Source organism: Phyllobates terribilis, unplaced genomic scaffold, assembly GCF_046119375.1.
Source record: "Phyllobates terribilis strain yellow unplaced genomic scaffold, ASM4611937v1 Scaffold_4__5_contigs__length_816908805, whole genome shotgun sequence".
In the NCBI taxonomy this organism is placed as follows: domain Eukaryota; kingdom Metazoa; phylum Chordata; class Amphibia; order Anura; family Dendrobatidae; genus Phyllobates; species Phyllobates terribilis.
In genome coordinates this window covers 357,931,339-357,948,352 of record NW_027362764.1, presented here as the reverse complement: position 1 = coordinate 357,948,352, position 17,014 = coordinate 357,931,339, and the positions used below count along the sequence as shown (strand labels likewise).

The window sequence follows — 17,014 nt, the reverse complement described above, 5'->3', positions numbered from 1 at the left end:
GTGATTGGTCCGAATTCCTGCCTTGGGTGAAATTCTCGCACATTGACCAGGTGAGTAAATCTCCTTTATTATTTTTTTTGTAGTCTATGGAAAACATCCCAATATTCCATTTCCTGTTTCTACTACTTCGGATATTCCTGCTGCTGAATCCCACTTTAAGGGTTTTTCTAAGCTCTTGGAGGACACCAAATCCACATTATTGAAATCATTGGAAAGGATGAAAAGACATGCAGGACGTCTGGTTCCGTCTTTCATCCTGGGTACAAGGTCTGGCTTTCATCTAAATATTTCCGTCCCAAGGTACCATCCTATAAACTAATTCCTTGCTTTATTGGACCGTTCAAGGTTCTAAAACAGATTAATCCAGTAGCCGACACGCTCTGACTTCCGGCCTCTTTACAGATCCCCAATTGTTTTCAACAAGCTTTATTAGACTGGCGAATCCAAACAGGAAACCGGACATACTGTTAAATGTCTGGTTTCGGTACCGAGCACTAGGTGTCCGGTAAGAACCCCGAACTTTCCGGGTTGGGTTTGCTCATACCTAGTCTGGAATCTTTTAGTAGAAAACCCCAAGGGATATTTCAAATGCCCCAAGCTAGGTTCGCCATAATCCTTCCTGCCTTATTGCCTTATCTATAGAAGTGTATTATTATTTTTTTTTTTTATAAAATTTCTCTCACATATCTGCACATAGATTAAATTCGGCTTGCTTAAGTGTCCAAGACTCTTTATTCAGAGGTCATGTGGGGACGGGTCATATGAGTGTTTAGTGTAAGCTTGTTTTAACCCCTTCATGACATGTAACGTAAACTTACGTCGTATGTAGTGTCCTCAACCTTGGAAGCTGCTCCGTCGTTGAGCCCGTATTTCTCCCCGCACATAACATCTGATTTAATCATCTCTCGTGTGCCTTTAACAGCCACGGGTAGATTGGTGCTTCACATCCCTTTGTAGTGACCTGGAGAATCATATTACCGGGTAAGTTTTACCATATAGTGAATATGGTAAATTAAAAATCCGAAAAACAATTATGCAATTATTTTGCAATTTCACCTCACTTGGAATTTTTTCCTGTTTTTCAGTACACTATATATGGTATTCAAACGTGGAATTCGTCCTTCAATAAAACAAGCCCTCATTCAACTATATTGCCGGAAAAATAAAAATCTTATGGCTCTTGGAAGAAGGGGATGAAAAAAGGGAAAATGGCCATGGGGTAAAGGGGCTATTTCTCTGGATAATTAGCTGTGCAACATTGCCTTTGACGTTTCCCACAGCAAAGAAGGGTTGTTGAAATGCGTTTTATTGTCTGATAGAAATTGCATCCACCAACGTTTTAGTGAAAAATTATTTTTGCAAAAGTAATTGAGGAATTTCCACAGAAAATTTTATCCTTTAGAATGTGAGTTTGTTAGTTCCAGGATCACTGGATCATGAGCTGAGATGATTATGTTGTCAATATTTACAGTGACTAATCTTGATAGGAGAGGTTTAGAGGTCATTATGTTGTCTATGCAAGACCATGAGTCTTTATAATGGGAACTGTAGGTACAGTTGAAACCAGAAGTTTACATACACTATATTAAAAATAAACTATGAGGAAAACAATGGCCTGGGAGGGGTATATTGATAATGTATTTACAAAATGGGGAAACCCCAAAAGAGACTCCTCTTTTAACCAGCCATAAAGATTTTATTTAATATTTGATTAAAAGCGCTTAGGGGTATATAAAACTTTGTCCCTAATCTGCATTTAGTATTTAATAGTGGTATTCGTGTTTTTACATACACTTAGCGGCACTCTGGGGTGCCTTCATTCAAGTGGAGGATTGAACAAACTGTACTCAGCATGTTTCATCGCATGTGCTTCGTCATCAGGGGATGGGACACTGGCAAAGATCGCTTCCAGTACTAAATGCCTCATATATATGTATAGCTTTTATATGTAACGCTCAACCAATGTGAGCGATCAATGCCAATATAGGGAGTAACCCAGATGTATGTGTCACCAATGAATTGCATCAAAGCAATGAGCCAATCACCTCACTTCATACTTAGATATAAGATGTATCCTTATACGTCAGTAAGAAGTATCTTACTTAATTGATGCCATGGAGATGTCCAAACAATATGAGAACCCATTCATTCTGTGGTCCAATCACCGGGGAGTTTGTCATTGGTAATGTCATAATGACATGGCGCTTGCTGAGTGGCCACATTGCGGTCATTTGACCGCGATAATCCTCCTCCCAATTGGGTATTTACTTATACCAGGAATGTCATGGTGACGTGACACTTTGCAATTGGTCACACCAGCAATCACCTGACAGTCATGCCTAGCCTCCATAGTAGCACATTTGGAGTGGGAGTATTAGCGATCACCTGACCATGGCGTCCCGCCTCCCAATTGGATGTTCGTATAAGGCAGAAATGTGATGGTGACATGGCGCCTTATGATAGGTTACATTAGCGGTACCCTAACGTCCCACCCCCATCGTGACATGGCACATTCAAAGTGGATGCATATTCGGTCATTTAATCATGATGTTCCACCTCCTGTTTGACTAGAAATCATATCAAAATAATTGTCAATTAGTTATTAATACATAGGTGTTATTATGGCTAATAGTCATTATTTTACATTCCAGTGAGGGAGAATGAAGGGATCATCGCTTCAGGTAATGAAATTCGCAATAAAGGTGAGGCATATTAAAAAAGTACTGTTAAAATCAAATCTAAAACAAATATCCTATAAGTAGCTGTATTATCAAAATGTCACATTATCTCCTTAAATATAGTATATATGCAAATAGTTCAGACGAAGAGAGCGAGGCAAATTACAGGAAAATACCATGTTCTGTAAGTTTGGTCCTCTTCGGAATGTAACCGTAGGAAATGGACTGATTTTATAACAGAGGTCTTTATCCTCTCTAAAGAAGTGCCAATATTTGGTCGGTTACTACCTGATTGTATGTGCTAATACAATGTATAAGTTGTTAATTTTTGTTCTGTGGAAAGGGTTTCTTTGCTAATAACAGTTTGTCTCTCAGTATGTAGCGCTCAGTCAAATGCGTTTATAAGAGGTTTCACAGGGTAACCTCTATCTTAGAAACCTCTGTAGAGAGTAGAACACTCCTCCATAAAATCTTCATCCCTTGCTCTTAAATATTGTCCAATGGGAATACCCATTTTAAGTGATAGTGGATGGAAACTATCCCAATGGAGGAGGCTATTTGTTGCAGTCTACTACCTAAAGGTTTTAGTGTGTATATTACCAGCCATGTCAATCCAAATGGTAAGATCCAAAAAGTTGATGGATCTAGCATTGATTTCATGCTTGGATCTCAAACCAAGATCATTATTATTTAGGATGTGGACAAAATCAAGAAAAAGAGGTTTAGGCCCTTCCCAAAAAATCTAAATATCATCTATAAATCGTGCCCAAAGTAATACGCGACTGGTGTAAAATGAAAGATCCTCATTAAACAAATTTATCCTCCCTCCAACCCAGAAATAAATTGGCATAAGATGGGGCACAAACTGTCCTCATAGCAGTACCCCTGAGTTGGTGGAAGATATCCTCATTAAAAAGAAAAAAATTGTGTTCTAAAACAAACCGAATAAGTGTAAGGCCAAACGAATTGTGTTCACGGTGATGAGAGCCACGTGTTTTAAGGAAAAACTCAACAGCCTGGATGCCGAGATCATGTTTAATGCTACTGTATATCATATCGACATCCAGGCTGGCTATATAGGTATTTTCTGACACTGATAAATTTTGCAGTTTACAAATAGTGTCCTTAGTGTCTTTTAAATAAGAAGGAAGTGTACTGACAAACGGTTGAATAATTTTGTCCGCATAAATACTACTTTTTTGGTCAACCACTTGTTTCCCAAGACAATTGGTCTCATCATTAGGGTAATAGGATCTTCTTTCTTCTTTGGCAATATAATTGAATGTCCATAATAATGTTGTTAATAATAATGTTCATAATAATATAAATATCGGATTATTCAATAACATAATTATGCGAATTCATTTTATGGTAAGCTGTGACTAATATTTCATATAAAATTCATAATTATACAGTTGCATCTCACAAAATTAGAATATCTGCAAAAATTAAATTTATTTCAGTTCTTCAATACAAAAAGTGAAACTCCTATATAGAGTCATTACAAACAGAGTGATCTATTTCAAGGGTTTATTTCTGTTAATGTTGATGATTATGGATTACAGCCAATGAAAACACAAAAGTCATTATCTCAGTAACTTAGAATATTTTATAACACCAGCTTGAAAAATGTTTTTAAAATCCGAAATGTTGGCCTACTGAAATGTATGTTCAGTAAATGCACTCAATACTTGGTCAGGGCTCCTTTTGCATCAATGCGGCATGGCATGGAGGCGATCAACCTGTGGAACTGCTGAGGTGTTATGGAAGCTCAGGTTGCTTTGATAGCAGCCTTCAGCTCGTCTGCATTGTTGGGTCTGGTGTCTCTCATTTTCCTCTTGGCAATACCCCACAGATTCTCTATGGGGTTAAGGTCAGGAGAGTTTGCTGGCCAATCAAGCACAGTGATACTGTTGTTTTTAAACCAGGTATTGGTACTTTTGGCAGTGTGGACAGGTGCCAAGTCCTGCTGGAGAATGAAATTTCCATCTCCAAAAAGCTTGTCGGCAGAGGGAAGCATGAAGTGCTCTAAAATTTCCTGGTAGACGGCTGCGCTGACTTTGGTCTTGATAAAACACAGAAGACTTACACCAGTAGATGACATGACTCCCCAAACCATCACTGATTATGGAAACTTCACACTAGACCTCAAGCAGCTTGGATTGTGTGCCTCTACACTCTTCCTCCAGATTCTGGGACCTTGATTTCCAAAATATATGCAAAATTTACTTTCATCTGAAAACAACACCTTGGACCAGTGAGCAACAATCCAGGTCTTTTTCTCCTTGGCCCAGGTAAGACACTAATGGTGTTGTCTATTGGTCTTGAGTGGCTTAACACAAGGAATGCAACACTTGTAGCTCATGTCCTGGATATGTCTGTGCGTGGTGGCTCTTGAAGCAATAACTCCAGCAGCAGTCCACTCCTTGTGAATCTCCCCCAAATTTTTGAATGGCCTTTTCTTAACAATCCTTTCAAGGCTGTGGTTATCCCAGTTGTTTGTGCACCTTTTTCTACCACACTTTTTCCTTCCACTCAACTTTCCATTAATATGCTTGGATACAGCACTCTGTGAAGAGCCAGCTTCTTTAGCAATGACCTTTTGTAGCTTAACGTCCTTGTGAAGTGTCAGTGACTGTCTTCTGGACACCTGTCAAGTCAGCAGACTTCCCCATGATTGTGGAGCTTACTGAAACAGATTAAAGGAACTTTTTAAACGCTTACGAAGCCTTTGCAGATGTTTTTGTTAATTATTCTAATTTACTGAGATAATGACTTTTGTGTTTTCTTTGGCTGTAATCCATAATCATCAACATTAACAAGAGGAAGATGAGAGACACCAGACCCAACAATGCAGATGAGCTGAAAGCTGCTATCAAAGCAACCTGGGCTTCCGTAACACCTCAGCAGTGCCACAGGCTGATCGCCTCCATGCCACGCCTCATTGATGCAGTAATTGATGCAAAAGGAGCCCCGACGAACTATTGAGTGTATTTACTGGACTTAGATTTGAGTATGCCAACATTTCAGATTTTAAAATAATTTTTCAAGCTGTTGCTATAATGTATTTAATTTACTGAGATAACGACTTTTGTGTTTTCATTGGCTGTAATCCATAATCATCAACATTAACAGAAATAAACTCTTGAAATAGATCACTCTGTTTGTAATGACTCTATATAATGAGTTTCACATTTTGTATTGAAGAACTTAAATAATTTAAATATTTGATGATATTCTAATTTTGTGAGCTGCACCTGTACTTCCCTATCTAAATCAATGCAACAAAGGTCCAATAGTCTTCTCTTTGATTCTTTTAAAACAGTCTTTAGATGATAACTCCGTTGAAATAAATTATAGCATGTAGATATTGTAGAGTCTATATTTGTATTCATTATTATTCAGTTCAGAAACTATAATCTTTATTTCAAAATCCATGTTTTAATCAAGTCCATGAATTAAATGTTGAAAAGTCCATAGATGAAATGTAGCTTTAATATCTGTGCAGTGTCACCTGGACTCATATTGGATTGTCTTGGATATATCTGGAATGCCTCCATGTCATCCGCACTGGCCTCGGGTCAATATTGGAACAGATGATCAGCATAGCAAGGGTTAACTTGACACTTCCCTGCTTTATATAGCAACCATAACCAGTCCCTGGTCCTTAAATGCACATAAAACATGTCAGGGTTGTAGCTTCTTGACCATTACCTTTCATTGAAGTTTTGCAGGTGATGGGAAACCACTGGAACTTGGTGAAAACTTGATAATAATAGTCCAGTCGTGTTTGTCAGTGGTGGAATGAATTGTAATTGACAATTTATTATTACTCAGCATTCATAGCATTGTTACCTTCTGGGACTAATGCATATCGGCTGTTACTTCTTGCAGCTTTTGAGAATCCCTTGAATTTAGAAATATGAAATGTTTTTATTAAACATAAATGCGGTATTTTGGTTGAAGATTTCATTCAATACTTAAACCAATATGGCAATTTTCCTAACCTATAATATCCCAGCATACCATAACAATCAGTAATATCCAGATAATTATAATCAAAATGTTAATATGAATGATTTTTGTAATAATAAAATAATAATAGATAATACATTATTAACCATGTTCTTCATGTGATATTACATTTTTATGTCATAGGTGTAATTGCCTTCTGGACATAGGTGTCAGTGTGTTTTGATGTAACCAGTGTTTCCATCTTTATTACTGAAAATTGTCTCTTCAGGGAGTAAGAGGACTAGAACTCTAGTGCCACCTATAGGAAGTAGCAATCCTACAAGTCAATAGTGACCCTTTAACGAGCCTTATCTCATGACTTAGAACATAAGCCAGAACCAGAAACTCAATTTGCAGACACTGTGTTTCGGTGTACTGCCCCTCGTCAGTGCAAAGTGTGAGTTCTGGTTTAACTGGGTGAGAGACCAGACCGGTATCCAAGGGGGGATAACATTTCTCCTTGTGGAGAGTGACATGTTAAGCATGTCACGGTGAGGAGACTTTTAAAACCACAATGCTCCTTTGGGAAATGTGCAAATTGTCTCTTCAGAGAGGAAGAGGACTAGAACTCTAGTGCCACCTACAGGAAGTAGCAATCCTAAAAGTCAATAGTGACCCTTTAACGAGTCATGTGATAAGACATGTTAGTAATGTGATAAGGCTCGTTAAAGGGTCACTATTAGGGTTGAGCGCGTATGTTCTGTCCGAGTATGCTCGGGCCGAGCTCCGAGTATTTATAGATGCTCGGTGATATGGTTGAATCGCTCCCGTGTGCATGATTTGCAACTGTTTTGCTTTATTACATGTGAGGAATGTGTAAGAAATAGACATTCCTCACATGTAATAATAAAGCTGTCAAACAGTTGCAAATCATGCACATGGGAGTGATTCAAACACATCACCGAGCAGCTATAAATACTCGGAGCTCGGCCTGAGCATACTCGCCGAAAGGGTTAATAGAACATACTCGCTCAACACTAGTCACTATTGACTTTTAGGATTGCTACTTCTGGTAGGTGGCACTAGAGGTGGTAAAGGTGTTAATATTTCCATTATCTGGATGATTTCATATCTGTCATAACCTTGTATTAGCAAAATAATCAAATTATGAAACTTTGCATGTAATACCCTTCTTTAGTTTAAAAATTACTAATTTCTATAATACTTAATTTTATTATTCCCAATAGTTATACCTTATTAATATTTAATAATATGAATAATATTTAATAATGCCTTAATATTTCTTCTTTATTAAAATGTGTGAAGAATAAGAATTGATCAAATGTGATTACGTAATCAGGATCAAAAACACATGTCCCCCTTAATACCTTGAAATATTATGTTATGAAATAATTCACATATCAGACCCATAATTAAAAATAATGAATTATTTTATAGGCTGTGTGAATTTCATATCAATTTATATCATATATTTGTCTGAAGATATGTACCCATTTAAATAATCATTAAAAATAACTTTGAATACTATAAAATTGGAATTAGGAAAAAATATTCTAAATATAAATCTTCTTTATAAACCATTTTGATTTAGGATTACACTTATCCACTATTAACTAAATCCACTATGAACTAAATCAAATAAACAATAATTACTAAAGAAATATAGAAATATATGTTGTGTAGATAATATTTCATTATCTTAATAGTCCCATAATTAAACTTATCTGTATTATTTCACACAAAATTAGTTTGTTTTTTTTCCTAGCATGAAGGTTCTCTTTCAAACTGTCACAGAATACATTCTAAGCAGCTGCTCATACTCTCATCTATCACATATTCATTTTCAGACTGTCACAAATATATATGCAAACCATACATTCTACATACGAAGGTATGATTACATACAAGTTCACCCACATTAATATGTAATTATTAACCCCTTTACCCCCGAGGGTGGTTTGCACGTTAATGACCAGGCCAAATTTTACAATTCTGACCACTGTCAATTTATGAGGTAATTACTCTGGAACGCTTCAACGGATCCCCCTGTCAGTTTTTTCGTGACATATTGTACTTCATGATTGTGGTAAAATTTCTTCGATATCACTTGCGTTTATTTGTGAAAAAAATGGAAACTTGGCGAAAATGTAGCAATTTTCAAAATTTGAATTTTTATGCCCTTAAATCAGAGAGATATGTCACACAAAATAGTTAATAAATAACATTTCCCACATGTCTACTTTACATCAGCACAATTTTGGAACCAAAATTTCTTTTTGTTAGGGAGCTATAAGGGTTAAAAGTTGACCAGCGATTTCTCATTTTTCCAACAAAATTTACAAAACCATTTTTTTATGGACCACATCACATTTGAAGTCACTTTGAGAGGTCTTTATGACAGAAAATACCCAAAAGTGACACCATTCTAAGAACTGCACCCCTCAAGGTGCTCAAAACCACATTCAATAACTTTATTAACCCTTCAGGTGCTTCACAGGAATTTTTGGAATGTGGAAGAAAAAAATGAACATTTAACTTTTTTCACAAAAATGTTACTTTAGACCCAATTTTTTTTATTTTCGCAGGGGTAACAAGAAAAAATGGACCCCAAAATTTGTTGTGCAAATTCCCCTGGGCACGCAGATACCCCATATGTGGGGAAAAACCACTGTTTGGGCGCACGGCAGGGCTCGGAAGGGAAGGAGCGCCATTTGACTTTTTGATTGTAAAATTTGCTTGAATAATTAGCGGACGCCATGTTGCGTTTGGAGAGCCCCTGATGTGCCTAAACAGTGGAAACCCCCCACAAGTGACCCCATTTTGGAAACTAGACCCCCCAAGGCACCTATCTAGATGCATAGTGAGAACTTGGAACCCCTAGGTGCTTCACAAATTGATTCGTAAAAATGAAAAAGTATTTTTTTTTCCACTTTTTCATTTTTACAAATCAATTTGTGAAGCACCTGAGGGTTCCAAGTGCTCACTATGCATCTATATAGGTGCCTTGGGGGGGGTCTAGTTTCCAAAATGGGGTCAATTGTGGAGGAGCTACAATGTTTAGGCACACAGAGGCTCTCCAAACACAACATGGTGTCCGCTAACAATTTGAGCCGATTTTCCATTCAATTTGTTAGCGGACACCATGTCGCGTTTGGAGAGCCCCTGATGTGCCTAAACAGTGGAGCTCCCCCACAAGTGACCCCATTTTGGAAACTATACCCCTCAAGGATTTTATCAAGGGGTATAGTGAACATTTTGAACCAAGAGGTATGACACAGAATTTGATAACATTAGGTCATCATATTGAATAAGTTGTCATTACTCTTGAGCGCAAGTGCTCGCTACTTGAGTTTGCATCGGGTACTCAGGTATGCACCATGTATCACGGGTGCTCAAGTGAAATGCTCGAGTCCCCGCCCGCATGTTTCACGGTTATTAGACACCCCAAAAAAAACATGCAGGGATCGCTCGTGCATGGCAGGCAATCCCCGCGAGTTTTTTTTGGCCGCGAAGCATATGGGGCAGAGACTCGAGCACCCGCGATACTCAGTGCATACCCGAGCACCCGATGCAAACTCAAGTAGCGAACACTTGCGTTCAACAGTAGTTGCCATATCGTCATCTTTTTTTTCTTTTTTTACTTTTGAAAAAAACAAACAACCCCAACCCTAACATTAGCACAACTCCAACCCCAGCCCTAGCGTTTATTTTTTACGCCGTTCCTCGTGCGGTATAAGTGATGAGATTACTTTATTCTTCGGGTCGGCGCGATTACAGCGATACCAGAATCATATCGGGTTTTTATGATTGACAGCTGTCACACACTAAAAGACACATATTTTGTAAAATCTAGTTTTTGAATCGCCATATTTTGGCCGACAAAGTCATGTGATGGCTTGTTTTTTGCAGGATGAGTTGACGTTTTTATTGGTGCCATTTTCAGGCATGTAACATTTTTTGATCGCTTTCTATTCCAGCTTTTGGGAGGCAGAATAAACAAAAACCAACAATTCAGGAATTGTGTTTTTTTACATTTTTTTATTCTTCTCTGGGTGTGGTAAAATTGATAAGGTAGCTTTATTCTTCGGGTCAGTACGTTTACAGCGGTACCACATTTATATCTTTTTTTATGTTTTGGCGCTTTTACACAATAAAAGCTATTTTATTCTGAGAGCTGTAACTTTTTGATTTTTCGGATGATGGAGCTGTATGGCAGCTTGTTTTTTGCGAGACGAGATGACGTTTTCAACGATACCATTTTTATTTATATTTGTCTTTTTGATCGTGTGTTATTCCATTTTTTGTTTGGCAGTATGATGATAAAGCATTGTTTTTTGCTTTGTTTTTTATTTTATTTTTTTACCGTGTTCACTGAAGGGGTTAACTAGTGGAAAAGTTTTATAGGCAAGGTCGTTACGGACGCGGCGATACCAAATATGTGTACTTTTATTGTTTGTTTGTTTGTTTTTTCATAATATTTATTGATGGGTACATTATATTTTTTTTATTTTTAGTGGATTATTTATTTATTTTTTTAATATATTTTTACAATTTTTTTTAAAATTTTTTTTCACTTTCTGGGAGTTTTTTTACTTTTTTACTTTGTCCCACTATGGGACTTTCACTTTTTTTTATTCTGATCGCCTGCATGGCACAGGAATGCAGCACCATCCCTGTGCCATGCATGCAGTCAGCGCTGGACAGGGAGAAGATAGTTTGGAGATGCACTGCGCATGTCCAAACAATCTTACTGCTGTCTGGTGACCCGGATGTTGTCATGACAACATCGGGTCGTCATGGCAACACTCGGGAAGCCGCGGCAGACAACGCTGGAGGCCGGAAGAGGAGGTGAGTATACTGATCACCTCCCCTTGCCACCGCAATGCTGCGATCGACTTCGATCGCAGCATTGCGGGGGTTAATGTGCTGGGAGCGGTGCGGGACCGCTCCCTGCACATTGTCACAGCTGACACCCGGTACTATCAGCTGACACCCGGCGGCGATCGCGCCCGCACAGCTTGTGTGCGCGCGCGATCGCGATGACGTACTAATACGGGTCAGGCTATTACAGACGCGTATTAGTACATCATGGGCTTTAAAGTGGTTAATGCATATTTTAAAATTTTTACATTTTATATCTTAACCCTGCTGTTTTGTTAGGCCAAAAATTACTGAATTTGATATTTTTTTAAATATTCATTATGCGGTTCTGAAACTTCTGGTTAATTGACTTTTTTCCTCATTTGAGGGGTTCTTACTATGGGTATTTTTTGTTTTTATTTAGTTTTTGCTCCAAGTTTTATTTTACATTTGTACTGTTCGGTCAGAAATGACCGATAGCCTTTTATACTAATCTCCAGCCATTTTTTTGAGTAAAATAAAGGAGTTATAATCTAATTTTGGACTATATATTGTATCTTCTACTATTTATCAATTTATCTAGGTCCTTTTGGCCCGTGCAGATTTACACATACATACATTTTCAAATTACGATACAGCAGATGGATTTGCTTCCAGTATAATTATGTGCAAATTTTTTTCGCTGTATCTGATTTACCCTGCTGTTCACATAGAAATAGTTCAATTCAGTTGTCAACATTTCACATTGTAAATGAAAAGATTTATTTATTTTCCTTGTGTTAACTGGTTCTATTACTGTGTAATGCTGACCTGAAAAGAGCACTAATAAATTCTGTTTGACAAATGTGTTTGTTTTACTGTGGGCTATCTTATGCTAAAGTTTGGTGTTTGCTCTAATCTTATCAGTAGACAATTACCATACTGTTCTATACAGTTATTTCACTTTCAGTACAGCTGGAGAGAACACAGAGAAAGCGCATGTATAGACTTCAGAGCTCTGAAAACTCATTTTTACAGGTATGTAGCAGATAAACTATTATTTTATTCTCAAATTATTCAATTCTTTTGATTAGATTGTATAGTGTAAAGCAGCATTTTTTTTATTTTGCTCAGCCATTGGTTGATTACTGTGTCATGATGTAAGACAATGGTCACTGCCTGCTTGTTGAAATAATGCCCAGCACTTATTTCATCTTGCATGAGACTTGTACTTTTGATGACCCATTCTTTGGTATGCCAGTGGGGGGAGCATTAGGACTGTGTAGACTCAATGTCTGCCTATGAGGCGGATATATTCTCACTACTGTGATAGAATGAGTGCATGCTTATATGGATGGTCTCATTTGCGACGCTCCAGCATCGCAATCGCAGGGGATGTCTCAGTGTGTGACGGGGCCCTTATTGTGTGTATTGTTGTGAAACTGGTAATAGTTTGTTCTCTCATTGTATTATTATTGTTTATGTATATATTTTATTTTTTCATTCCACAGTGTTGCCTTTTTGCATGATGAGAAAACGGATATTGACTGAAGCTGAATTGGAGGAGCTTGTAAACGCCTCCTATTCAGATGATGTCCCTCTTGAAAATGCGTCCGAAGAGGAGGACCACATAAGTGATGGGGAAACCAATACAGAGAAATCTGATTCGGAAGTGGAATCTGATGAGGAAACCCAGACAACTAGTTGGAAGCAAGAAATCCATTCAAAAAACAAAGATGTAGTTTAAAACTTTCAGCCTTCTGCTCAGTTTGGTAGAAGGTCTTCTTCAAATTTCATAAAAGATACTCCAGATCCTTCTAGGTACGCTATATCAAGAAATGATGACATACAATCTGCATTCAAATTATTCATAAATATAACCATACAAAACATCATAATACAAATGACAAACATTGAGGGACATCAAGTTTATGGCGAGAAATGGAAGAATTTTGATTTGACTGCTCTAAATGCTTTCATAGGTTTATTACTGTTAGCAGGAGTGTACAGACGGTATGGTTAAACAGCCAAAAGTTTATGGAAGAACCACAGACAAACTTGCCACTATTAGATATTTGTGGAATAAATGGGTAGCGATTCTACCAACATTTTATAATACTGATGAAAATGTGACTGTAGATGAACAACTGGTGTCATTCATAGGTAGGTGCCCGTTCAGACAGTATATTCCAAGTAAGCCTGCAAAGTACGGCATCAAAATATGGACAGCAAAAGTTCATACACAGTAAACGCTCAGGTATACATAGGTAAAAACTGGAGAAAGAGCAGAAAAAAAAATCAAGGTATGAGAGTAGCTTTGGATTTGACACATGGACTTAAAGGACAAAATGTTACATGCGACAGTTTTTTCACATCATACCAACTGGGGAAGATGTTGCTGAAAAGAAAAATGACCATGCTGGGTACTGTTACAAAAAATAAGCCAGAACTGCCGCAAGGTATCCTCAGTAAGAGAGACGTTTCTAGTTCTATGTTTTATTTTACTAAGGATACAACAGTAGTTTCTTACGTCCCCAAAAAACACAAACAGGTCATTCTGATGAGCACAATGCACCTTGATAGTGCAATCAGTATTCGAGACAACAGAAAGCCGTACATGATTTTACATTACAATGCCACAAAAGGGGCAGTTGATACTCTAGATCAACTTATAGGCACTTAAACCTTGTAAACGCAAAACAAATAGGTGGCTAATGTTTGTTTTTTTTTACAACATTCTTTGTGTCAGCATACAAATCATTTGTGCTATGGCGTGAAATACACCCAAATTGGAACAAACATAAACTATATAAAAAAGAAGAATTTTTATAGAGGAGTTGGGAAAATCACTGGTAAGCCCATATATTGAAGAGAGAAAAGGAACACCCATAGATGATGGAGCGGCAGCCATTGTCCACAGGATCCAATGGCGTGCTAAAGAAAGTGAACCAACGGCTTCCACCGGCACTGCTACGATACCCACGGCGTCCACCAGCAACGCAATCAGCCTAAAATAGAAACGATGCACCTTCTGTCCAACATCAAGTAATCACAAAACAAATGTGATATGTTGCAGTTGTGCAAAGTACTTATGCAAAAGACATGTATTATACTCGTGACAAATGCAAACAGTACATTTCGCACTGTGAACCTTATTTACCATTTTATCTAGAAAAAACTGAACTTTTTATTTATTTTTTTTTAAATATATTTACATACAGTTTGATGTTGTTAGTTATAGTTTACAGTTATAAAAACAATATTTTTTTTATGTGCAATATGCATGAATATTGCAATAAGGCCATGTAACATTTTTAATACAAAAAAAATAAAAATTAAGTTTATGATTTTTATTTTTCATTTGTGTATGAATAACCTTGGTCAAATACAGTTTAATAATGCAACAGGTATTCAAGTAAAACACTTAATTTAACTAAAAATCAAGACTTTAATAGGTCTGGTCAAAACTGACCGGAACATTATAAGTGTATAGTAGACCCGACCAGAACAGCAGGGTTAATTAGTGATGAGCGAACGTGCTTGCCACTGCTCGGTACTCTGCCGAGCATCACTGTGCTTGACAAGCTTGGCGCTCAGCGAGTATTTCCGGGTTGCTCTGGCGGTAACTCGGGTCCCGTCCCTGCATTTTTGGCTCTCTTTAGAGAGCCAATGTACATGCAGGGATTGCTTGCCATGCACTGTAATGCCGTAGCCATGTTGGTTATGGGCATTACAGCGATTGGCTGGCCACACAGCATCATCAGGTGTATATAAGACCTGGCGCCGCCATGCTCTTCACTGTCTACCATGGAAACAGGCAGAGTAGGCAGGAGTTAGGCAGGCAGGGTATGTGGCAGACTACAGTGCATGATACAGCACAAGAGGGTCTATTGAACGTCCTGTTAGTATAGGTATTCCACAACATATATGTATGTATGTATGTGTGTGTATACATATATAATATATATATATACATGTAGATATATATATATATATATATATATATATATATATATATCTGAACTAACAATCCTTCTGAGGCCTAATCCAGCTGCATATAATCAGTGCTAGGCAGGCAGGCAGTGTATGTGGCAGACTGCAGTGCATGATACAGCACAAGAGGGTCCAATGAAATTTTTTTTTTATCTTAATCCTGGACCAGGGTGCGGAAGTGGAAGACGAGGTGATGGATGATATAGTAACTGATCCAACCAGGCAGGGGGACATACAGAGCGAGGAAAGCAGCACACAGCGGGAGGGAGGCGTAGTACCACAACAGGCAGGAAGAATCAGTGTGGTGGCCGCAGACGCAAGGCAGGAAAGCGTTCCTCATAACGCCAACATGACGGAAGTTGCCAGTACAACTGCTAGGTCTTCCCGAGTCTGGTTATTTTTTAAAGACTCTGCAGATCACCCCAAAAAAGCCATTTGCACCACCTGCCAGGCCAGCATCAGCAGGGGTAGCAAAACTAGCAGCTTGACCACCACCAGCATGATCAGGCACATGGCAGCAAAGCACCCGACTAAGTGGGCCGAACCCCAGGGTCCAGCAACAGTATCTGCGGGTGACACCACTGCTTCTTCCGCTGTTGTGCATGCACGCCAATCCCTTGTCGATGGCGCATGTGAAGATGCCTCCTGCCCTGCACCTGTCATTGCACACTCTCAAGTAGCACCATCAGCAAGCATGTCCACGTTCTTTTCCCAGCATAGCGTTCAGTTGTCCTTACCGCAGTCCTTGGAACGCAAGCGCAAATGCACAGCCAACGCCCCACAAGCCACACTGCTAAATTCACACATTTTGCGAATGCTTGCGCTTGAAATGTTGCCTTTTAGGCTTGTGGAGACGGAATCTTTTCGAAACCTGATGGCGGCGGCCGTCCCTCGGTACTCGTTCCCCAGCTGCCACTATTTCTCCCAGTGTGCCATCCCCGCATTACACCAGCATGTGTCCCACAATATTAGACGTGCCCTCAACAACGCAGTTACTGGGAAAGTCCACCTAACCAAGGACATGTGGACAAATACTTGTGGGCAAGGATGGTACATCTCGCTGATGGCACACAGGGTTAATATAGTGGAAGCTGGAACCCAGTTGGACTTGAGGACTGAACACGTCCTCCTGACGCCGAGGATTGTGGGCCCTGGGTCAATCAGGGTTGCCCCCACATTCTACAGCTCTTTAACCTCCTCCTCCTCTTCATCATCCATCTTCGAAATGACCACAAAAGTCGCAAGCTGGAAGCACTGCAGCACTGCCTCGGCCAAGCGGCAACAGGTTGTGCTGAAGCTAATATGCTTAGGTGACAAACCACACAACACTGACCCTACAGCCAGGCATGGTCGTGTGTGACAATGGCCGGAACCTGCTGGCGGCTCTGAGGCAAGGCGAGCTCACACACATACCATGCCTGGCCCATGTGCTTAACCTCGTGGTTCAGCAGTTTCTCAAAACCTACCCGGATCTGCTGGATCTGCTTGTCAAAGTATGCTGCCTGTGTGCCCATTTTAGAAAGTCTGCT

At 38.9% G+C, this 17,014-nt stretch overlaps 1 protein-coding gene across 11 annotated transcripts in view; it reads left to right on the top strand.

Annotated features, from left to right (window-relative positions):
- CTNND2 (catenin delta 2) overlaps window positions 1-17,014 on the top strand; it is a 2,090,389-nt gene that overhangs the window by 442,336 nt on the left and 1,631,039 nt on the right. For 8 of the 11 annotated variants that reach the window (XM_073678428.1, XM_073678425.1, XM_073678422.1 and 5 more), the window contains one exon: window positions 2,652-2,702. The exons of the other annotated variants lie outside the window; for them this stretch is intronic. In XM_073678428.1, coding sequence (XP_073534529.1) covers window positions 2,652-2,702 — 51 coding nt within the window. The remainder of the gene's footprint in view (window positions 1-2,651; window positions 2,703-17,014) is intronic. 11 annotated transcript variants of the gene reach the window in all.